Below are 22,769 nucleotides of genomic sequence, written 5' to 3' on the forward strand. Positions count from 1 at the left end.
TGGAACTTGCTTCTGCTTGGTGGTACTCCGCGCTGGACAATGGGGGTGGTGTGTAAGCCTGGCACAGCTTGGTATCCCAGTTTGTAATGATGCATGCACGATCTTGATGACAATATCATAGCAAGGTATACCAAATGTCCGCGAGGTCTTGTCATGATATCTAGATGACTGATCTCTGGATACTGTGTCTAGCTCGAACTCCGCTTGTACCCCGCCTAAACGACCGAAGAGAGGTCGATGCTCTTCTCTCCCTCCTTTCGTTCCGCTACACCCTTCTCAGTGACCACACAACCTTAACAAAATGGTAGATCAGCAACTTTCTATTTTACTTGTACAACGGACGCTGCGGTGATGCAGATATGATAGACTCACTGATGAGCTCTGCAGGTGTGACGTCGAAACTTGGGTTGTAGACCCGTTGCCAGGGTTTGTCGCCCTCTCCAACACCCTCGGGTGTGATTCGGACGACTGACAATTTGCCAGTTTCAATGTTCAGTCCTCGGACTTGGGTGGCTTCGACAGATGGTCGGTGCTCGATGTGGATCCTACAGGGGTCGATGCAAGAAGATCAGCATTATTCCTGATTTGATGCGTGGTCTCGCAATAGAAAAGGCCTCGAGGGCATGAAGCTTGTATTCAGTGCTAAAGTGTGGAAGGAGTCAAAGAGAGGAAGGTGGGACGAGATGCTTACTCTTTACCAGTGGCGAGTGACACGTCGATAGTAGTGACCGGGGCAGCAACCATGAAGGGGATACCGTGCCTCTGCGCAAGTACAGCAGCTTGGTATGTCCCGATCTGTTCAGAACATCTCAATCAGCTTATGCCATGATGTGGCCTCGAGACGTTAGCTGAATCACCTTGTTTGCTGTGTCACCGTTCTTTACGACTCTGTCTGCACCGACGATAACACCATCGATGTCCTCGTGCTGGAACAGTGATCCAAGCATGGTGTCGCCTACAAACGCACTTTGGTTTCAGCTCATAATCATCCGCGCCAGATGTCTGGTAGCTGAAGGTGCGACTAAGAGAGACAAAAACGTACAAATCATACAAGCTGGTATTTGCAATGTGGTGAGTTCGAGCGATGTTAATCTGGATCCTTGGTGGTAAGGAGTTGTTTGGGCATAGTACGCAGTGTCAAGCTGGTCGGCCTCGAAAAGAGCAGTGATCACACCGATAGCCGTTCCGTAACCCTTGACAAAACGGATGTCAGTTGAACCTTCCTCGCAAGAGAATTTGGAGAAGTACCCAGCTGACTCACGGATGTTGCCAAACTACCGGTATTGCAGACTGTGACAACCTTCAACGCCTTCTTGCCATTCCCTCCCCTCTTCTTCCACAACCATTCCGCACCTAACCTTCCCATCTCCTTGTTCCTCTCGAGATCTTCCTCATGCACATTCCCACAGACAGTCTTGATCGTTTCCACGATTTCCTCGGTTGTCTTCCCCTCGCTCTCGGCTTTCTTCAAGATTGCTCTAATACGATCCATCGCTTCTCCGAGGTTGACGGCAGTAGGTCGAGATGATTGGAGATAATCGACTGTTTCGCGGATCCATTTCACAGCATCGGAGGGAGAAGAGAAAGAAGGGGCGGAAGAGGAAGAGAGGTAAGATCGAAGGGAAAGGGCAGCGAGAGAGGCGATGGCAGGTGCACCTCGGATGCGCATGGATTTGATAGCGTCGAACGCTTCTTCGGGTGTGGAGACAGGCATCCAAACGACGGAGTGGCTACACGCGAATGGTTGTCGGTCAGCTCAGAACAAAGGTATGATCCGATACATCCGATACATCCTTGAACATCAGCTGTCTATGGGGTAAATCACACTCACGGTAACAACAACTGATCAACAATCTCGACCTGTCCGGACTTGTCAATCCGAATAGAGGTCATCATGTCGGGTAAAGGCTTCTTGCCAGAAGGAGCTGCGGCGACCATTTTGGAGCGTGTTTGAACGGGTGGGGAAGGGATGGGAAGATAGTAATGGCTGTTGAAGAAGGGTTAGATGTCAAAACAAAAACGGTCTGACCAACATTTTGCTACGAGGTGACTGTCCTCGAGCACGTTTTTCAACGGACGAGCCGTTTTTTTTGAAACGCACAAGTGGAGGTCTACTCGAGTGGCGAGGGGATTCGTAACCCAACTACAAATAGCTTATGAAAGACTTTGACGGTATTACAAACTAGATTGTAATCGACCTCGGGGCTCCAGTTACGCTCTGTTCTCTTCATGAAACGGTCTGGATATATCTTTCATATGCAACACCTGATAAATATACCTCTGTAACATACGACCATGACGCTGACTCTTCTGGCCTGCGGGTCCAACTCCGCCTCCCATCTGGCGCTCAATCACAACCAAGACGTCTCACGTCTCACTCCGACGATCTTCCACCCGTCAACTTCCATCCCTTCTACGTCACAGATCATCGACCTCGTTTCGACTTCTGCCCATTCGCTCCTCCTTCTGTCTCCCGGCTCAGACTCCGACGGAGGCAAGGACATACTCCTTGGCGCAGGAATGAATACATTTGGTCAGCTCGGGCCGAGATGTGCATTGTGGGATGACGTAAAACCCGAAGGGAGGTGGAAAGAGGTGGATCTGGTCGGTGATCTGGGATTGGAGGGAGATTGGGAACCGATCAAGATTGCCTCGACTTGGTCGACCACCTTCGTGGTTCATCAGCGAAGTGTACCGCCAGCTGTAGCCCAGCAAGATGTTGGAGGAGGGAGTTCTGCAAGTGGTGGCTTGAACAGCACCGAGAGGAAAGAGGACGACCAACCCGAGCAGATCGTGCTCTCCTGCGGTTCGAACGATTTTGGAGAGCTTGGCGGTGCGGCACCTCTGATACTCAATGCACCGAGTCCAATACCGATCTCAAGGCCTTCGCAGAGACCTACAATCGTAGACTTAGGCTTGCAGAAAGGTGATACCGTCGAGATGATCAAAGGTGGTCAGAGACATGTGGTAGTTGTCATTTCTGGCCCCAATGGTCAGAGAGTTATGGGTTGGGGTGCATCACGGAAAGGCGAACTAGATGCGACATCTTGTGGAGCTGCGCCAGGAAGTGGTACGAGCGCAAAGGGAAAATGCAAAGGGAAAGGCAAGTCGACAGCGTATCCTCCGACTTCGCCGCCTACTACGATAAATCTAGTAGTACCAGAGGGGGAGCGGATTGTCGATATCGCGCTCGGAGCCTCGCATACACTCGTGTTTCTATCATCCGGACAAGTCATCGGTTGGGGAAGTAATATGAAGGGTCAGTTGACAGACATAGACCAATTAGACAATGTCATCGGTATATCTGCTACTTGGGGCGGGTCCTATTTTCTCACTTCGACGGGCAACATTCTGTCACAAGGATCCAACACCCATTCACAGCTTATGCGAAGCTCGACAACCGAGTCCAGAGGTCAAATCACAGTGCCTGAGGGATGGAAGGGAAAGAGGATCGTAGCGGGTTCAGAACATCTTCTGGTGCTTGCAACGAAGAATGGCGAAGAAGGATTATGGGCAGGAGGATGGAACGAGCATGGTAACCTAGGACTAGGAGATGAGAAGGATAGGAGTAGCTTGGAAAGAGTGGACATACCATCAGGAGGGAAGATCAAAGGTTTATGGGGAGGATGCGCATCGACTTGGGTATGGGTAGAATGATGGGAATCGAAGGGTCCGTGCTTTTACAGCCGAAGATGCCGCTCCGCTCGGACCATAAGACTCGATCACCTCAGGGACGTTTGACGATGACAATGGTCAAAACCAAATGATCATCAAACAACGTTTTTGATGCGCTTTATCTTCCTTGTCGCATACAGGAACAATGGACAAATCGACTACGGATCAAACAAAGAGAGAATGCTTCGCTATGAAGCCAACACACGGTATATCACTCGGCCTCGGATCTTCAGGTCAACCCTTCTCCGTTCCCGTTCCATCATATCCTCACATACACACACACACACACGAACCTGCACACACCTACAGCCCTTCAATACATCCTTGCACACAATCAACGTCACCTTTGTCACCTGCTGCCAAAAATCCAATACAGCTTTATGCTTCTTAGTGTCTACACTACACACCACTTGCTTATCACTGCCTTTCTGCGCTTCGGTACTACAATCCTTGGCGCCCGGAACCTGCCCCACAGAGGAACAACACACGCATTGAAGACGCAATTACACACTGCAAGATCAACGACAAAACGGGAAGCTGACAACCTCTTGACGAGGTAGCCGTTCACCTTTCGTGCTTAGAAGATATTGTTCTTGCATAGATCGGTTAGATAGTAAGTTGGTCTCTTATACCTAAAACTCCAGCTTTTGCGACCATCTTGCTACCGGACTATCAACGTCGATCACGTCTCTTGCGATAGTCAATTAATAACACATCTTGAACGCACCACACAACGTTGCATCGACTGCATCCACCCAACTCGACATGAGCACCACTCGGACCATTCTCCCACCAGCTCCCAACCCGCCTCCCGTTCCTCTTCCACCACCTCAGAAACTCCCTTCCAATGAATTCTACTCCGAAGGGTCGATGTACGACGACCTTGACGTCGAAGATCTCGATGCGTGGCGAGGACGGTATGCGACATATAGAGAATGGAGGAAGGAAATACCGAATAAGCGTGGCGGTGTTCTTGGTGAGAGTGCGGGATCCTCTTTGAGTAATGGAAGAGGGGTAGGGGTAGGCAGTGCCGATTGGAATTGGCGGGAAGAGAGTGATTATGGTACAGTGCCAAGTACGGTTGTGGCGGAAAGGCGGAGGGACGATCCACCCAGAATGAGAGGTTTACAGCCTCAAGCGGAGCCTCCGGCACCGCTACCACCACCATCTGGGAGAGTCAAATCTGCAAGGCCAGCTCGTCAGCCATCAACCTTCCATCCTGCCCCTCCTACCATGGCTCCCCAACCGATCTCGAGATCCTCGGTCGTACCGTCTCAGCCACCTGCGCCTGAAACAGTCCGACACCGCACGTCAGCGCAGTCTGCCACGCACCGTCCGCCCTTGGCTCGCCAGCCGTCTACAGATCGGAAACCACCCGCACCACCTCTGGCACATCCTCGACTAGACACGAAATCCACTAAACAACCTGATGTTGCTTCCCGACCATCATTGAGAGGATCATCCGCTAGCAGCTCTCCAGCGCCGGGAGAGCTGGTCGTTCCCTCTCCGTCACCTTCTGCCGGATACACCGAACGAGAAGCGTACCTCAATTCAGCACTTGATCTTCCGCTAGACATCCTAATTCAGACCTCGAATGTCATATCTTCACCGAGGTCTGATACGAGTAGTAAGCTGACTACTGGCCGACTGGGATCGCTATTGGGCAAGAGCAGAGACAACTTGCTTGCCAATAGTGAGCGATCTGGATCGAACACGACTTTACTATCTGTCAAAAGCGAGAGAATTTCCAGCACGCGCAAAAATGTAGGAGATGATAGCAAAAACGGTATGGAGAGTAGACGAGGTAATGGAGCTGGTCTCAGCCGGAGTTATACAAATGGGTCAGTGATAGCAAAAAGACAAAAGCCGTCGAGTACAGCTCCTGTATCTCGCGAACATCATTATCAAGTGAGTCTCAGCGCAACTGGTTCAATAGGAGCTAGCGCTAACCATATGCCCTTAGGATTCTGATCATCTTCCGCTCCCTGATTCTCGCCCTGTTAAATCTCAGACACCGACTGAAACCACTGTCATTCGAGCTGCTCGTCACCCGCTTCCTTTTTCCACCTCGACTTCCACTCTCCCCACTACTGACATCCCCGCCTCTCCAAGACATATTCCACTTCCAACCACCACTGCTACCAATATATCCGCTTCGCCGCCTAGCCCCCTCATCACTACCCACCGACAACAACTACCACTTCCTCGACCAGCGCTCACTCCTCATCCGTCATTAGATGGTCACAACGGTAAATCATTTGGTAGGAGACATCGTGATCCGTCAGTGGGTGATTTGACAGCACGGTTTGAGCCGGCTATGTACCCTCTTCCACCAAGTGGTGCAACCTTAGTATCGAGTCCTGAGACACGCAAACAACTGGTGAGTGCGACGCATTTCGGACCAGCTGGACTTTTTGAGGCTGAAGTGAGATTAGCCGACCGCAGGGACACCGAGAGCACCAGCAAAAGTAATTGAAGCCACGCCCGAGCGATTGGCCAAGCCGCTCCCTGCTCCGGTGGCTGTGGGAGCAGCCTCATCAAACCCTCCGCCGTCGAGTCGCTCACACGTGCCCCCGCCTATCACGGTACCTGCATCGCGTGCATTGTTACAGCTACAACCCTCGTCGATTCCCGCCAGCGCCATACATCTCGACATGCAGCGTCACCACGACACTAGCACTGGACTACATAGCCACGAGACCTCCATCCGTGTCAATTCGCCTCCGTCAGGTCGAGTTCCTGGACAAACGAGGGGATTCAACTTCCTTTCGCCACCTCCGACTTCCCAGAGTCTCCATTCTAATGAAGATCAGGTGTCATTCGAAGTCCCTCAAGGATCGAGAGGACGGCTGAAGGTGACGCTGAAATGGATCCGCAGTGGTAGAAATACTGGATTTGAGAGTAATACCAAAGTCGCCGGATCGGAGTCCGAGGTCCCTCCCGCGCCACCACCGAAGAGTGCAAGTCTGCTCAGCCGTGTGCGATCGACACAGAGTAGAGATACTACAGCCGACAAGCGAGGTCCGCACCATCGTCAACAGCGGCCGGAAGATGTTCCCGACATTACCCGGGCCATACACAGCTCTCGCAGCAAGACTCCTCCATCGTCATCGCATAGTCCAATCCCTCTACACGATCGACCCTCACTCGAACCGGCCCCACCCAAGCGTGATGGTGGTATACGCAGTCCACTTCCAGACCACCTGTATCCTTCAGGTGCATTTCCGAACGCATACTACTCCGGTGCGACTTTACCAGCTTACCGTCCCGCCCCTCCTCAGATATACAACATGCAACTCTCGCCTGTACCCTATGGGTATCCTCAGCTGCAGACGAGATGGGGTGCATATCGTCCCGCTGCACCGTTTGGGGCAATCTCTCCGCCTCAGCCTGGATCGCCGTCGAGAGAAAGTATTGATCCTCCTTCTGACGATGGGTTAGCCTTTGAAGGCATGCCTCAATCGATGAGAGGCATTGCGGGTCTGGCACCAGGCTATATGGGCCAAAGCCGACGTGAATCTCCGTATGCCCAAGGACAAGCTAATCAACGTCAACAACCATTGTGGTATTCTCAACCTGATGGTGGACGACCTTCGATCTGGCAACGAATGTTCAGCCGGCCAGCACAAGGGGAAGACGATAACCCCACAAACAATGCAACGATCAAGAATTGGAGAAGAAAAGTCAAACCGGGCCGCGCACCAACTATGGTCCCGTTCATGAACAGACAAAGGGATGGACCGTCGATGATAGCGCCTTCTTCATACCCGCAACGTGGTCTTGCGACCCGATACCAGCCTACTGTGCCCGGCGGTAGTGCTAGGGAGCCACCGCCAGGTGTACGGGACAGATGGACCTGGCGAAGAGGTGTTGATGCCGAGAGGGCGAGGAGTGGTAGAGAAGGATTACCACAGCTTGCTCCTTTCAACTACCCCAATACTGTCGGGAGAGGCGACACAATCGCAGGATTGATTCGTCGTCGTCGCAGAGGAGAAGACGTCCACAAACCCGACACTCTGCTACCAACATTCCAAAATCGTCGACCAAAACCTGAGCGCAGTATGAGGGAGAGTGAAAGGGCAAAAGACAAATAGATGAGGAGGAGGGAGCGTGCAGCGCGAAGGGATCAGAGGGAGGAACGATCAACTGAACAATCACATACCAGAAGTAGAGATGCCATCTTGAGTCGGGATAATCTAGCGGGAACGAAAGGTGGAGTTGGCAGTGGAGGAAGAACAAGGGTTGGCGATTGGGTGAGGGGTGTCTCGCGAAGAAGGGGAGACAACGGTCAGGTGAGTCTTCGCTTTCTATCTTCCGCCTGTTATCTTGGTGTGCGTTCTCTTATGTACGAACCTCGAAGGAGAATTGAGAGATTCTAGGAATCAAAGGGAGGAATCAAGCGTTACCGGCTTCGCATTGGGTACTTGACACTAATATGATATCCATTTTAGCCTCTACGAGGGCAACCACGACGATGGCGCGAAAGGTTAAGCATGAGTCAAGCTCGTCGAAACGAGAACAGCGGGATTTTAACGAAACTACAACGTCAGGCAAGTCGGACCAAGCCAAGCGAGAGAGCAGGATTCGGCCTCAGGTCGGGCCGGGAGCGGACGCAGGAAAGGGGTGGAGATGCCGGTAATGGGTCAAGGGTTCTTGGGGTTCTGTCCAGGTTGGGAAGGGGTATGATTGCAGGTGCCAAAGATGAGGGACGTGTCAATAGAACGATAAAGAGGCGATAGGGACAAGTGTGATGGGAGAAATGTCTGCTTATGCGTATTGTAACATAGCACGGTCCCGGATGAGCGAGTTTCTAATATTGTTGTGCGTGCGGAACTCTACCGTGCTTGCCTCTTGATCATAATGTACAGTGTGCATGGTCGACATAGCGTTATCAATGATGCATGTACGTCGAGTACTAACTACTCTTCCTAAGTGTCGATAAGACCATCTCGTCGCCGTTCCGCCTCCGCCCTCAATCGCTTCTCTACACTCTCGCTGATCGGCCAATTGAAGATCTCTTCGCCCATCGCGTGGCTTAATCCTTTCCAAGGTAACAACCAACTCCACCCTTGACCCATTACAATCTCCCAATTCTTCTTTCGGCCATGATCATACGGTCTTTCTTCCGGTAAAGCAGGGACGATCACCCCTTTCCTCCCAGGTCTACTCCTACTCCCCTCCTCCGGGTCATTGTGGTGTGACTCGTCCACTTCCCCATGTGTTTTGGCATTGGACAGTGGATCAGGGATTTCGAAGGGTACGAAGAAATAAGTTCGATCTGAGAATCGGAGAAGATCATCTTCCAACTTCTTTGGGATCGATTGTCCGCTTCGTGCCAAGTCTTGGATCGCGGTGATAGTTCGCGAATGGGCTGTATGACGACCTCGATCTATCGTGAGATGCCCTTCAAGTAAGACGGATATGGTTGATACTGCTAGGCCCTGGTTACAAAGCGTGTCAGCTGAAGTTCGCTCTTACTTCCTGTCACCATCGCCGTGCAAGGCAGGTGGAATCCGAGGACGATCCAGCCTCTCCCTGTAGAAACGAGATAGCTCAAGAGAATAACTCACCGTCGTGATCAAAGCCAATATCACCCCGAACGCAAGCATCAACCCCACTCCCAACCTATCCAAGCCAGCACCGTTCTTCCCCGCTGACCTATCCAACTCCCTCCAACCCAAAATCAATCCGCCTACGTATCTTCCTACAGGACCACCGGCGACAACCCAACTAGGCTTCCAATCCCACCAGTACGTCCTTATACTTTCCGAGCTTCGAGATAGGACGTATGCAGCTATTGCCCGATGATAGATGGGTTTGTAGAGTGGTAAGGAGACGAAAAAGATGGTTGGGGGTGCGTAGAGAAGGAGATGAAGGAAAGTTGGTATGTATGCTGCTGTCAGGCAGTTGGCGAACTATAATAGTCCTGATGGATTAGCAAGGAGACATGTATCATCTGAGCTAGGCAGAACGGTATGCAGCTTGAGAACAAGAAGGAAAGCGTGCAAGGCTTTGGTCCTGATGCGATTTCCAGTCCCTTTGACCAGTGACCAGCTGGAACGAGGACAGCGCCTCACACTCACGAAAGGACAATGATGGTCGAATCCACCTCTACACAATCCACATTGAGAACAATGTCTCGTCCTAGCAGGCTTCCATCTTCCCCCACATTTACCCTTCCAGCACCTATCCACGAGAGGTATATCCTCAACTCCTTCTATAGACTCGCCGTTGTTCAGACGGATCGTTTTTGCGTCGGAGGGAGAAAGACACTCGTATATCGTTAGGTGTGTCGATATCGATGGAGGGGGATCGTGAGGTGGGACGGATTGAGATGAGGGGAGAAAGTATAGACGGAGATAGTGGATAGTGATAGTTCCCAAGAGGATAGAGGAAAGGGTTGAGTAGATATCTGTGTGGGAGGGATAGTGTCATTCGATTAGCATACCCACGGTGAAATGGGAAGGCAGTATGACAACTCACGACCAAGGATTGGGTGGTCATATTCCTGAGAGATAAGAATAGCTGCATATATACGGTCAGCACAGCTCATCAGCAGATGAATAGAGCTGTATAATACTACGCACGTCCCACTTCCAAAGCAACTATCCTCCATGCTGCACTGAAGGTATAACAGTCAGCTGTCCGCAACTTAACCTCGACCAGCAGACCCACGCAGAGCTCACTAGAAATAGCTCAAGAGCAGCGGCGGTAGAAGCTGCTGGACAAGCCAGAGAAGTCGGTTGGCGACTACCATCGTATTGGCGTCGCGTCCCGCTGTCCTGCTGTTCAGGTCGACCCAGCACCTCTTGCAAGTTGTAATGTGTCATGGTCGAGTCCACATACCCTCTTCAACAACAGCAACTTAATGCCAGTCGTCGTTGTCGAGTTGTTTATGGGGTCTCCGCATTCTCGGTGCCACGAACGGAGATTGGTATTGTAATCTGAATTTGATCCCGTTATTGTTTACCCCACATTCATTGGCACTGTACCCCACTCCACCACTGACAACAAACGTCAGCTGCTCACAATCACTTGGAACAATCTCAATCCGTGACTCCATTCATTCCCATTCCATCTGAATGTTTGGTTCGCATCGACTCTTCTCCCACGCTCGAACTTAATACTGATAACAGACGAACAGTAGAGGAGAAGCGGTTGCAGACATGAGCAATTCAGCTCATGTACCGACTAGACAGCCCGCAGGGTCAGAAGCGGAGCCTCGCGTAAACAGTACGTCCTTTCCTTCCGCTGTTGACGCGATTACATCGACGACTAATACTTTCTCACTTGACTACGTAGAAATGTCAACAAGCGCATCTTCATCCACTCTCCTATCGCAAGGCGCACCTCCTGCGGCCCTATACAACTTCCGTCTTCTCTCAGCATTACGATCGGATGATCCCGCACAAGTCCAACCGTTCTTGGAAGAGTTGAAGCCGAGTAATCATTCTGCAGAAGGACTCGAGGATTTGGAGAAGGCTGGAAAGCTGCTTGGTATGGCAGTGAGGATTGCTTCGGGTAAGTGCTCAGACCTTTACTATCAAAGCAGTCTGACAACGTGGAGGTGCGGTGAAGCTAATATGATTGTTCTATCTGTCACGTAGTGTCAACTATCCAAGATATACTTTCATCGCCTAACATTCCTTCACCAAATCTCGCCGTTGCAGCTGGATCACAAACTACAGCTCTACACGTAGCAAGCGAAATTGGGCGAGCCGACGTCGGTGCGTACACAATATTATCTCTTTTCTGTTACTCCCATACTCGCTGACACGTATTGAAGTGGAGGTACTGCTGAACGACCCAAGGATCAACGACACTATTCGCGACGAGCAGGGGAGAACTGCGCTGGAGTGTGCTGCCAACCATGAGATCTCTGGGCTCATCGAGGGTGAGTGAACATGCAGGCTCCTTTCACCTGTGCATCACTGATGCTGATTGCGATGTACAGATTCGCGCTCCCAGATGCAAATGAAGTATCTCGCTCGGCTTGCTGGATATGTGTCCAGCCCGCTCAGCTCAGTAGAAGAGAGCTTAGGCATGATCGACTTCTTAGAGGGACCAAGGTGAGTACATGTGATCAAAACCTGTGAATCATTCGTTGACTGTAAGATAGAACCGGTATTCTGAACTTGAGCGCTTTGGACGAGCACAGTGGTACGAGCCTGCTACACGAGGCGGCTAGGTGAGTACCGGGGTCTGGGCGATGTACACGACTGACCCATGTCTCGTTATTAGGCGACGAGATCTCCGTCTCGTAGAATTGGCGGTCAAGCGTGGCGCCGACGTTTTTGTACGCGACAAACGTGGAAGGAGGGTGCTAGACGGCGAGAAGGGTGCAGATGAGCGGATCAAGGTGTTCTTGAGGCAATGTAAGTGTGCCTCCTTTCAAAGCAGTCCTCATTACGGATTGCGCTGACCCATATGTATTAGTCAATAACCAAGACAGTCTTATTCAAGGCAAGAGCGATGGTCGACCTCCTGACTTGAGAGGATTCTTGAGCAAGTGGGTCAACTACCGAAGCGGTTGGAGGACCAGGTGGTTCGTTCTTGAAAACGGCGTTTTGAGCTATTGTACGTATCTCAATTCACCTTGTCATATTTATTTCCTGACAATCTCGCAGACCGAAATCGCGAGGACGAGCAGATTGCCTGCCGAGGATCCATCGCTATGGCTGTTGCTACTCTTCACCCTTCTTCCGACGGATCGCGGTTCGAAGTTTCGTCCAAAGTGTCTTCTTCCGTGCCGAAGTTCATCGTCAAATCAGCTCATAGAGCTGAGATCGCCAGATGGGTGCAGAGTATCAAGCTTAATATCGAGTTTTATCAACAGAAGGGAGGCGCAAGTGAGACCGCTTCGAAACGAAGCATGAGCTTCCACTCCCAGGACCAATCTGCAGCCGCCGCTGTCGGTGCCCTCCCACCTACAGACTCCTTCCTGAGTCCTAAGCTGCAGCGCTCGACTACTGGCCTCAGCGGTCCCATTCCTGCTCGTGGTTCTGGAGGTAGCAGAAGGCGTACTGCTTCCCCCGCAGGCGCGAGCATGACCGATGCCGAGGATGCGGACACGATATCGATCTTCGACGCCGCAGACAAGGACAGCCTCGTCGGCAGTGGAGAGCGACAGTCAAGAGTTCATGGCGTACCTCACGAGTCATCGTTCGAACTGGGCGTACTCAACATCAAAGCCCAAATCGACTCAGCTGAACAGCTTGTAAACTCCCTCGTAACGCCGCCCAGCTCATCGGCAGCCTCTCCCGAATTGGGTGCCTCCTTGACTCGATCGGCTTCTCGTCAACAAGCGGTAAAGGACGCCTTGCGTCAATCGCTCTCCACATTGGGGAACCTTATCTCACAACAGAACATCATGACCCAAGATCGAGAGCGATATTTCCTGGGTCGAATCCAGAGGGAGGTCGAAGCGAGGCACATGTGGGAAGAAAACATGCTAGCAGTCGCACAGCAACAGGCTGACGCGGATCAACAACTCACCGAAGCGGCCCGAGATAACGAGAAAAAGCGAAGAGCCTTGAGACAAGCCAAGGAGGTGCTCGCTGGACTCGGTGGAACTAGCTTGCCTACTTCGCCTGGTCCGGGAGCACCCCCAGGGAGGATATCTTTCGATCAGGGTATCCTTTCCACGGCCGCTGGCAAAGCGTCCGGAACGGCGTTCACCTCACCCGGCAAGCCTGTTACAGCTCCCCAGATGCTGTCTCGTCCATCAATTCCGAATATACAAGAAGCCCATGATGCCATTGTTGCTGCGGAAACGGATGACGAAGAAGACGATGACGACGAGTTCTTTGATGCTATCGAGGCCAATGCCCTTCCTAACTTGAAGCTATATGACAGTATCGCTCATCCAGAGAGAGAAAGGCCGGGTACACCCACGGCAATCGAGCGTGGAACGTTCAACCTCGTTGAGCAAAAGCAAGGGGCTACAGGCACCATCCAGGAGATGTTGTCGAGGAAAAGTCTGGAACCATACCTTCATGTCAGGAACAAGCTTCCCATTGATGACGACAAGAGACCGTCCGTCAGCTGTGAGTGGATGAGCTCGAACGACTGATAGCATCGCTGACGCTTCCGGCGTAGTGTGGAGCATCCTCAAGTCTTCGGTCGGAAAGGATCTTACTAAGATCTCCTTCCCCGTCAGCTTCAACGAGTGTACATCGATGTTGCAGCGAATGGGTCAGTAGTCGTGTATATCTGTCCGTTCAATATAGGAGCTGATTGTCATCATCTAGCCGAGGACATGGAGTACGATGCTTGTTTGACTGTCGCAGCCGGAGAACAGGATAGTCTCAGACGTATCGCTTTCGTCGGTGCCTTCGCGATGAGTAATTACAGCTCGACAATCGGACGTATCGCCAAGCCGTTCAACCCGCTTCTAAGTCAATCCTTCGAGTATGCTATCCCGAACAGGTACAGGTACATTTCAGAACAAGTATCGCATCACCCGGTGAGCTTTTGTCTTTTCCCATTGTGTTCTGACAATCGTCGCTGATGCGTGGTCTAGCCAATCTCCGCGTGCTACTCGGAAGCCCCAGCCTGGAAATACTACGGCGAGGTTGACGCGCAGAACAAGTTCCAAGGTCGAAGCTTCGAGATCCGACCTACTGGTGTGGCGCATGCAGAGTTGATCATCCCCAAGTCATGGGTGAAGGAAGGCTTGGACTATCCGGATGCTGGACCGGAATATGAGCAAGGAAAGGTGGTGGAGCACTATTCGTAAGTTGGTGGAAGTCCCCCAATGAACTAGAACTAGCTGACATGATAATCGCACAGGTGGAAGAAAGTGACCACCAACGTATCGAACTTCATTATGGGTAACCCCATCATCGACCACTACGGAGATCTGGTCGTTAGTGAGTGACTTGATGGAACTGTGCGTTAGGAATTGGCGCTCACACCCTGGTTCCTTGTAGCCAACCACCGAACTGGCGAGACCTGCACCCTCACGTTCAAGCCGAGAGGCTGGCGTGGAAAGGATGCCTTCGAGATCAAGGGCCAGGTCCTCGACTCGTCAGGTCGACCTGCCTGGGACATTGCTGGACGTGAGTGCCGAGAGTGGCCGACACTAGACGACACTGACATATTGTTCGACACCGCAGGATGGGACACTCAACTCATTGCTCGACAAGCCGGGGTTGCTGCTCCTCTCGACGTGGACACAACCTTCCACCAGAACCAGAAGGAGTACATCCTCCTGTGGAGGAACAGCGAGAAACCAAAGGCGCCTTTCAACCTCACCCCGTTTGCCGTGACCTTAGTGAGTTGGCTGAATCGGAGATTTCAAGTACTCGCTGACTTAGTGTTCCGTAGAACGACATCCCTAATGGGCTACAGAAGTATCTTGCTCCTACGGATTGTAGGCTGAGAACGGATCAAAGGGCATTCGAGAACGCAGAATACGATCGTGCTCAGGGGTGAGTGACCCTTCTGTCGTACCACCAAAGTAAATTAGCAACTGATTATCCCATCATAAACAACGCAGTCTCAAGACGCTGAACGAAGAAAAACAGCGAAACACCCGAAAAGCTCGTGCTGAAGGTCGATTGCCGCCTCACGAGCCTAGATGGTTCGAAGAATCAGTGGATCCCGATAGTGGTGAGAGGTTGTGGGAGCCTAAGAGGAGTACCGATGGCGAGGTGAAGTTTTGGAAAGAGCGAGAGAAGTCGGACTGGGAGAGTGTTGGAGTGGAACATATCTTTGCGGAGGACTAAAGAAGATAGCAGATTCTATCTGGTATCAGGCGGTTTAGTGATAACGATGTGTAGGAATGATTATTGCTCTAGAGTATTGCGCAAGCCAGGTATGCAATTAATATGTCCGCAAGTGGCCATTCGAGGTGTGAGGCATAATGGCATCCGGAGCTCTACATGGAACCGTTCGATACTACGACATCCAAATCTCTCCTTCTTTCCACTTTCCCTCTCCCGTTCTCAAACAACAACTGCCCATGACATCTACCTTCCTGAAGTCGCCAACAGAGTAAACATCTCTGTCACTGCCTTTACTCACATCTCTGAATTTCTAGTGGAAACAGTGATGATGGTATCATGTTTGAAGACACCGTGATCCCCCAAGTCCTTTTCAGAGATCGGTGTCTCAAGGATAAGGCAACTTCCATTTGCTGCACGACTCAAAGTCTCTCTCTTCCTCTTTATACTGCCGCTCTCCAGATCACCTCCACACCAACCGGGAAGACTCCTTACAAGGCTTTCGTCTACGCCTTCATATGTGCTGGGTGTGATACTCCACAGCTGGACTTGTTTCTTGCCTTTCAAGGTGTATGTGACTTGACCATAGAGTGTGACATGAGTTGCTGCACTTACATCGTAGTCAGCAGACCTTGGTCCACCTCTATTGACACTGGACATGATTGTATGGGGTGTAATGAACAGATATGTATGTGTGTGTGATGTGGAAGTTGGGGGATGAGAGACGATATTGACAGTATTCGGTTGGAATGAATGAGGGAACAAGAAAGAGAAAACCTCCAGATGACATGAGGAGCCTATCAGCTTATATTATGATATGGGGGGCATTCCACATCACATGTATTTCCACTGAGCTTGAAATATCCACCTGAGCAAAGGATGTACCTACAAAGGGCAGACCTATTGGTGATATTGCTGTGCATGTCACGCTGAACAGAGAAAGGACCAACAACAAATAGCACACACGCAGCATTGATCCAAAGCTGTGCTGATAAGCACCACAACATAAAGGTACCATGTTGCGGATCTGCAGATAGAACATGAAAGAAGGAAAGGGGCCATACTGCAAATGTGGCTGTGTCTGAACCTGGTGGAGCCAGATGTTAAGAACATAGTCCTGGCCCCTCAAGAAGTGGAGTGCAGGGTTACGATGGACAAACCCTCCACCTTTTGTGGCATCCTCCAGCCAGCTTAGCAGTTGAGGAGCAAGAAAATTAAGTCAGAAACCACAAGGTCTTGCTTCAGCTCTGTGCTTGAATATGTAGATTGTTCAAAAGTGTAACAGAACATTGCAAACAGCTTTGTGAAGTGCTATTTTTGACACCCATGTCCTTTGTCTTGTCTCAAGTGTGAACATCATCAAATGGTGTTACACCAACTAGTTGTCAATTGTTCAAAGCCATGTGCGACTATTACAGTATTGACAATGCCAATCTGGCCATATGTCTCTCCTATTGATCCAGTATCATCAACACTACCCCTGACATCACTGTCATCACTGTTGGTACTTATACCTTGGTCTCTCAAACAGCAAAGCCAAAAGTCCCACTGGACATCTCAGGGATCCCTCCAGTCCTTCGTGATACTCTGACTCAACTTGATTGCACACCAGAAGATATGAGTCAGTTTGATTTGCAACAGAACTCAAAGTTTTATATGAGCTTTCTTGCATATGTTCCCTACATAACATTCTTTCCCACAGCATGAGATAATAAGCAACATGACTTTTCTTCACCCAGTCTTGAAAACACAAAGACCATCTCAGTAATGACTCCAAACTAGATGTGATCGTGCTGATGTTGACAACCTCTATGGCCATCCTTGATTGTTGTTTTGCTGCATATCACTTGATCAGCTATGCACTATTGTGTAGTGACCAATAGTGGAGTACCCACATAGTAACCATCATTTCAATATCCATGTCATTAAGAGTCAACGCTATTGCCATAATCTATGGAGAAATCTGCTGGTGGTGTGGTACAACAAGGTCCGTAGGCGATAAACACAGACATCGACAGGGACTCTGTTGGTTCACGGGAAGGGTCTGAGAGAAAGTCAACAGATGCTCTGAGAAGCTTTGTTGAGGGATAAGATAGCTTCTGTACGAGAAGGATTGGAGGAACATATACACTTTTGGAGAAACCTACTGACGACAACAGCTCAACTTTGACAGACACTCCTTCGACCTTTGGTCCTCACTCCCTGAGGAATGCAGAAGGGTGGATAGAGGTTCGCACTCAGCTCAATTTATTCCCATCCCCATTGTGGTTTTAGTAGTTAGTTAGAACATAGTTAGATAGTGATATATACATATTGCGACCACACCATGAGACACATATGCATACAGCCAATCTATCCTACATTGACCTGGATGCAAACGACCCTCAATCAAGGTAATAGCGAAAGGACGGTCAAACGAGAACTGGATGGATATCGCCTTCTCCGTTGAATCTCGGTGGTACCACGCATGGCCTATCATGAGACCCACGGTGGAGTGCTATAACACTTCCCACATTCTCCCATACCGGTGTTCCAACATTAGCCACATTGTTCACCATCCTTGTAATGAATCACAGCACGTGTAATCCTACGAGACATGTTCCTGTACCTTCGTTTGTGCCTGGCACTGTAGAGAAGTACTGTAGAGGAGTACTGTAGAGGAGTACTGTAGAAGAGTACTGTAGAGGAGTACTGTAGAGAAGTATCCATGTGCCTGGCTTGGCGGAGGCATTGCTTACTAAGGTGGCAAATATTCTCGGTGGCAAAACAAGGTATAAATACCCCACCCCTTCTGTAGTCAGTTGTTAGTATCCCCAGTTATGGATCTCCATTTGAGTCTCACTCATACAGTCACACAGTTGGTCACAACCCAACAACTCTTGTCGTCATCACTACCCCTGTTGTCACCGTTGCCACCGTTGGCACTTATACCTGGGTCAATCATACAACAAGCCCGAAACACTGTCCTTTTCATTGGACACCTCCTGTATCCCTCCGTACCGGCGTGACAATCCTTTAGATCGATGTTGGGTGGTCTTCAGGTGCTACTTTACAGAATGTAGCAATTGGAGACAGCTGGCCAGCAAGCACAGCCTGCCAGCAATGTGCATGAAGAACCAATGTCATGACTACGTCTAGAATAAGGATTGAATGGACAGCTGATGTGGACACAAAATAGCGTGCACAGGACTCAGAGTGCTATTGTTTTGCTCTGACTAAAGTGGTGACGAAGAGCCCCCTTTCTTTTCCTTCACTGCTTATATCTAACCTTGTTAAAATGGTCGCTAAATAACAGCCAAAGCCAAGTATAAATTGACACCAAATCACTGCATCTCAAATATTTTAGTCTCAACACCAAAAAAAAAACCCCTCCCTAATCAATTGCTCCCTAGTATTTTCCCTTCAAACCAACCTCTCTCTTCCAGCCTTGCACCTACCAGACTTCCAACAGATCTTTACAGCTGCTTTCCAGACAATGGTATGATAGTTGCTAAGTACAGCCCAACATACTACCTGGCAGATGTCTTTGGGATTGTTTTCAAATCAACAATGCTGATGTCTGCCGGGTACTTGCTGAATCTACGTTTGGTATACGTATCCGATAAGAAACGCACAGTATCCTCATCAATTTTCAGTCGGGTGCTCTGAGGTGCCTCAGTGGGATACAGTGAGTGGGTGTTATGATCAAGTGTCAAGTCAAGATATTCCCATTCTGACTTCTCAAAATTCTCCAGTTCTGGGCCAATGGCAGCAATTTTTTTGAATTTGACAATTGTCCTGTCTGTGTAGTGTTTTACAACACCACTAATGTGGAAGGTCTTGCTTTGTAGGTTTGAAAAGCTAGTGGAGGGTGTGCTTGGGCCAGAACGGTTATTGCAACTGGACATGATATGAGTGTACACTATTCTCATTGGCATCAGGATCACAAAGGCCTTTCCAAAAATCAACTCACAGGATGGATAGTTCTGTTGATCAGTTGGTTTTTGAGATGAAGAAATTGTACAGTTTTGTGTAGTAACATAGCCAGACCCTAGGATATATACTAAATCTTATGGACCATCCATATGGAGTGACTACATGTTTGAACCAGGGCCGTCAAACAAAGGATGACAGCTGCAGAAGTTGAGCAATGGTGTCATCGATGATGCTGCAGATTCCATATGACTATGTTTTGACAATCCAATGACACATTACAAAGGGAAGGGTGAGCAATGACATCATCATATTGTCATAGCTGCTGTATGCTGTGCAGCAATAATAGATGATGACATATAATCTCATCTAATGCCCAATGATGTCAGATGACATCTTGTGATGTCAAATGATGTCAATGCTTTTCATGATGATGTCACTGCAATCATGATGACAGCAATATAACTATGATGAGGTCTTCCTCCCCATGGCTAATCACAGCAACCAAGCTTTGCATAACACTGAAAGGTCTCAGTACTGCGTAAACGGGAATATGTGTGTATGCTATCTAAGGCTGTGCATGCCCAACAAGCCTGGTCTTGGTTGGTATCATTCATGGCATAGCCAATATCAAACAAAGGATTATGACATAAAGGGCTGCCCACAAAGACATCATTGCTAGATATCTGACGATAGCTTGTGCTGCTGGACAGATACGAGAGGTATCCTTGGTAGTGTCATGATCCAGATTCAATGTCATTATGTCCAGAACACCCATATGACCAGTCATTAAAATTTGCAAAAGGAGGAACTGTTCTCACTAGCAGATTTCATTGACCAGTGGACTGAATAGGCCCCCACACGTGATAAGTGTTTATTCTGAACAATTGCATGAGCCCAGCGCAGTCACAAGTTGTGTAATTGGTGGAGCTTGCTCAGTTCTTGGTTACAGAGCATTGTGATTGTGGTCTTGAGTGAACATGACCTCACCAATGATACGCTACAAAGGTGTGCAACTACATCATTGGTGATGTCATAAAGGTCCATTTATTGGATGTCTGAAGACCACTGAAACATACTGTCACACTGGACCACCAGAGCAGTTGCCCAGACCACGACGTTTGCCACTCTGTCCTTGTGTTCGCTCAATTACATATCTATTGCAACACTATCACTTACTAGTACGATTTCTCTTATACTCACAGAATTGTCTCTATTCCAATCAGATCAAAGCATGCCCCCTTTTGCAGTCCACCGTGGCTCTTCAACCACATACTCAGTAAGTTCATTGTTGCCTCCCCCAATCAAACACACCAGTGCCTTTGCATTGTCTATGATTGGAAGCAACATTTAGCTAAGAATGCAAACACACAGAAATCCAGAAGAGACACTCGATCAAAATGCAGTGCACTATCCTCTAGCCAATGGGGTGACTGTTGGTGCCTGGAGGTGCCAACGGCTAGGCTTTTTGTTTGCCACAAGAAATTTTTTCCCGACTTCCCTTTCAACTGGACCATTGCTATCAGTTACGAAGACTCCTCTGGTGTTGACAAACATTTGGCCACAAATTTTGACATGAGCCTTGACAAGAATACAGTGATTCATGAAGCTATCTGTAAAGCAGTTCCCCTCTCTTCGCAGGACCAGGCTTCTCATGCTGACAGTGGTCTGGATACTATTTTGTCTGCTAATGGGAGGTCAAACCTGATCCATAATGTCGAATATTGTTTCATGGAGACCTACAACCACATCAAAGACCATCACATGAAGCAAGAGTCTTAGAGCCAGCCAGATTACTCTTAATGTAGCAGTATTGTTATTGGGTGGATTTAGGAAGTTTTATGAGGGGGAAAGATGATTATGAATCACCCTATCATGAAGTCATCATATCAGGTGATGGGGCCAATCATCTTTGCACCAGTGGCAATTCAATGAGACCGTATTCAGCCACATGTGAGCTAGGTAACTCATACACCATCATGTATGTGACATGCCAATCTCCCCTTGCCTGGTTGGCACATTCATGACCAACATGTGAGTGACAGGGAGAATGCCACGCATTTGACAAAGTCCAGCAAGTTGGTTTTTCATCATGATCATTCAGTGTACAATGAGGCTGGTTGATACTTGATTCCCTACTTCTAGTGCAACCTAGCCAGTAGCTTGCTATCCCATCCTACCTTTGTTCCGCACTTGGAAGGTCACAACACAGATATCAAAAGAACGACTGATTCTGACTATACCAAGCCCTTCCAAGGACAGTTGACTAGGTCCTGATATGCTGAGATGATAATGACTCAGCGCAACAGAGCTTCAGTGCAACAGAGCTTGAGTGCAACAGAGCTTGAGTGCAACAGAGACCAAATTGATCCATATAAAATAGCATTTCCAGCTTTGCTTCACTTCACACTTGACTGAGTCATTCCCACCATAGTCAGGTGAGTCCATCCTCTTTTTTACTCTATTACACTCATGCTACTTATCCTACTCTTTGGCTTTCTCTTGGAGTCAGTCATCACCCTTGTCTAGAACTTGTAAAGACCCCAGGTGATGGACAACGGTGCTTCCAGCCAGGCTGCAGGAGATACTCTACCGAACCAGTGATGGTACCTGTTCCATCTGCACCATCTCCGTCTGGCAGATCATCAAGAGCCCTGGTTAGGTCCTCAAAACACCAGATACTGGCTTTGACTTCTGGGTCTCTACTGAGCAAGCCCCGAGTGCCATCTCTGGGATCTTGCACAATTGTGAGTGCACGATCACGTGACCGATCGGGGAAGTTCTTGCAGAATTGAGGTGCAATATGAACATTGAAATCTCTCACACGCTCTCCTTCAGTAGCCTTCAATGACTCAATCAGGATTTCAGTAGCTTGTCCAGTGTGAATGTCCCGTGTCACAACTGAACCTGTCAAGGTGATCGTCCCTCTGTATGTGGTGTCATCCAAGGTGGATTTGGGGGGTGAGCGTGGTGCAAGGTGTTTTCGACTGGAAGACATGATTGTCTGTTGTATGTATGTGAATGATGTTAAAATAAATGCTCAGGGGAAGCGTGAAGGGCACAGAATGTTGAAGGAGTGTCAGAAAATATGGGATACAACTGTCTCAATCCCGTTATATACCTTTTTGGTCGTACATGGAGCCATACCGCACTGCACAGCTTCTCAGTCGGAAAAAGGATGAGGTCAACAAGGGAATAACACTAAATGACAAACTCCCTACGTCAGCGCACTCCCATTGTTTGGGCGGTCTTCAATCCTTCAAAAGATATTGTACCACCGCACTCGTGTATATTAGTGATGACAATACGGCTGCCGTGTATATCCGCGGGTAGAAGGTGTCCGTTGCGACGGCGAGGCTCGTTCTGCCAGGACATGAGATGCATATAATGAAACGCCTTCTTTTCTTAATCATCAAACCTCCTGCCCACGGGACCGGACGCATGCTTTATTTCCCA

The 22,769-nt window shown here is 49.4% G+C and overlaps 5 protein-coding genes across 5 annotated transcripts; 3 read left to right on the plus strand and 2 right to left on the minus strand.

Annotated features, from left to right (window-relative positions):
* Nucleotides 1-215: 215 nt before the first annotated feature.
* On the minus strand, nucleotides 216-1,938 carry CI109_103980 (methylthioribose-1-phosphate isomerase; the record flags this gene model as incomplete). Its single annotated transcript, XM_032005291.1, has 7 exons — nucleotides 216-292; nucleotides 373-545; nucleotides 692-795; nucleotides 858-955; nucleotides 1,043-1,193; nucleotides 1,262-1,730; nucleotides 1,832-1,938. The coding sequence occupies 7 exons, from the start codon at nucleotides 1,936-1,938 to the stop codon at nucleotides 216-218; spliced, it is 1,179 nt and encodes a 392-aa protein (XP_031860525.1).
* A 357-nt stretch (nucleotides 1,939-2,295) lies between these two features.
* CI109_103981 (uncharacterized protein) lies at nucleotides 2,296-3,657 on the plus strand (the record flags this gene model as incomplete). The annotated part of the gene is made up of 1 exon (XM_032005290.1): nucleotides 2,296-3,657. One exon carries the CDS (start codon nucleotides 2,296-2,298, stop codon nucleotides 3,655-3,657), a length of 1,362 nt encoding a protein of 453 aa, XP_031860524.1.
* Nucleotides 3,658-4,440: 783 nt separating this feature from the next.
* On the plus strand, nucleotides 4,441-7,769 carry CI109_103982 (uncharacterized protein; the record flags this gene model as incomplete). Its single annotated transcript, XM_032005289.1, has 3 exons — nucleotides 4,441-5,583; nucleotides 5,639-6,055; nucleotides 6,111-7,769. The coding sequence occupies 3 exons, from the start codon at nucleotides 4,441-4,443 to the stop codon at nucleotides 7,767-7,769; spliced, it is 3,219 nt and encodes a 1,072-aa protein (XP_031860523.1).
* An 834-nt stretch (nucleotides 7,770-8,603) lies between these two features.
* On the minus strand, nucleotides 8,604-10,432 carry CI109_103983 (uncharacterized protein; the record flags this gene model as incomplete). Its single annotated transcript, XM_065967408.1, has 6 exons — nucleotides 8,604-9,116; nucleotides 9,246-9,590; nucleotides 9,759-10,087; nucleotides 10,159-10,200; nucleotides 10,263-10,297; nucleotides 10,362-10,432. The coding sequence occupies 6 exons, from the start codon at nucleotides 10,430-10,432 to the stop codon at nucleotides 8,604-8,606; spliced, it is 1,335 nt and encodes a 444-aa protein (XP_065823480.1).
* A 409-nt stretch (nucleotides 10,433-10,841) lies between these two features.
* Nucleotides 10,842-15,404, plus strand: CI109_103984 (uncharacterized protein; the record flags this gene model as incomplete). Its single annotated transcript, XM_032005287.1, has 17 exons — nucleotides 10,842-10,908; nucleotides 10,978-11,196; nucleotides 11,283-11,402; nucleotides 11,462-11,569; nucleotides 11,630-11,744; nucleotides 11,795-11,863; nucleotides 11,917-12,050; nucleotides 12,112-12,252; nucleotides 12,303-13,721; nucleotides 13,774-13,869; nucleotides 13,926-14,140; nucleotides 14,198-14,409; nucleotides 14,467-14,546; nucleotides 14,607-14,735; nucleotides 14,793-14,950; nucleotides 15,004-15,107; nucleotides 15,176-15,404. The coding sequence occupies 17 exons, from the start codon at nucleotides 10,842-10,844 to the stop codon at nucleotides 15,402-15,404; spliced, it is 3,615 nt and encodes a 1,204-aa protein (XP_031860521.1).
* Between the last annotated feature and the right edge of the window lie 7,365 nt (nucleotides 15,405-22,769).

The sequence above is a fragment of the Kwoniella shandongensis genome, chromosome 7 (assembly GCF_008629635.2).
Source record: "Kwoniella shandongensis chromosome 7, complete sequence".
In the NCBI taxonomy this organism is placed as follows: Eukaryota; Fungi; Basidiomycota; class Tremellomycetes; order Tremellales; family Cryptococcaceae; genus Kwoniella; species Kwoniella shandongensis.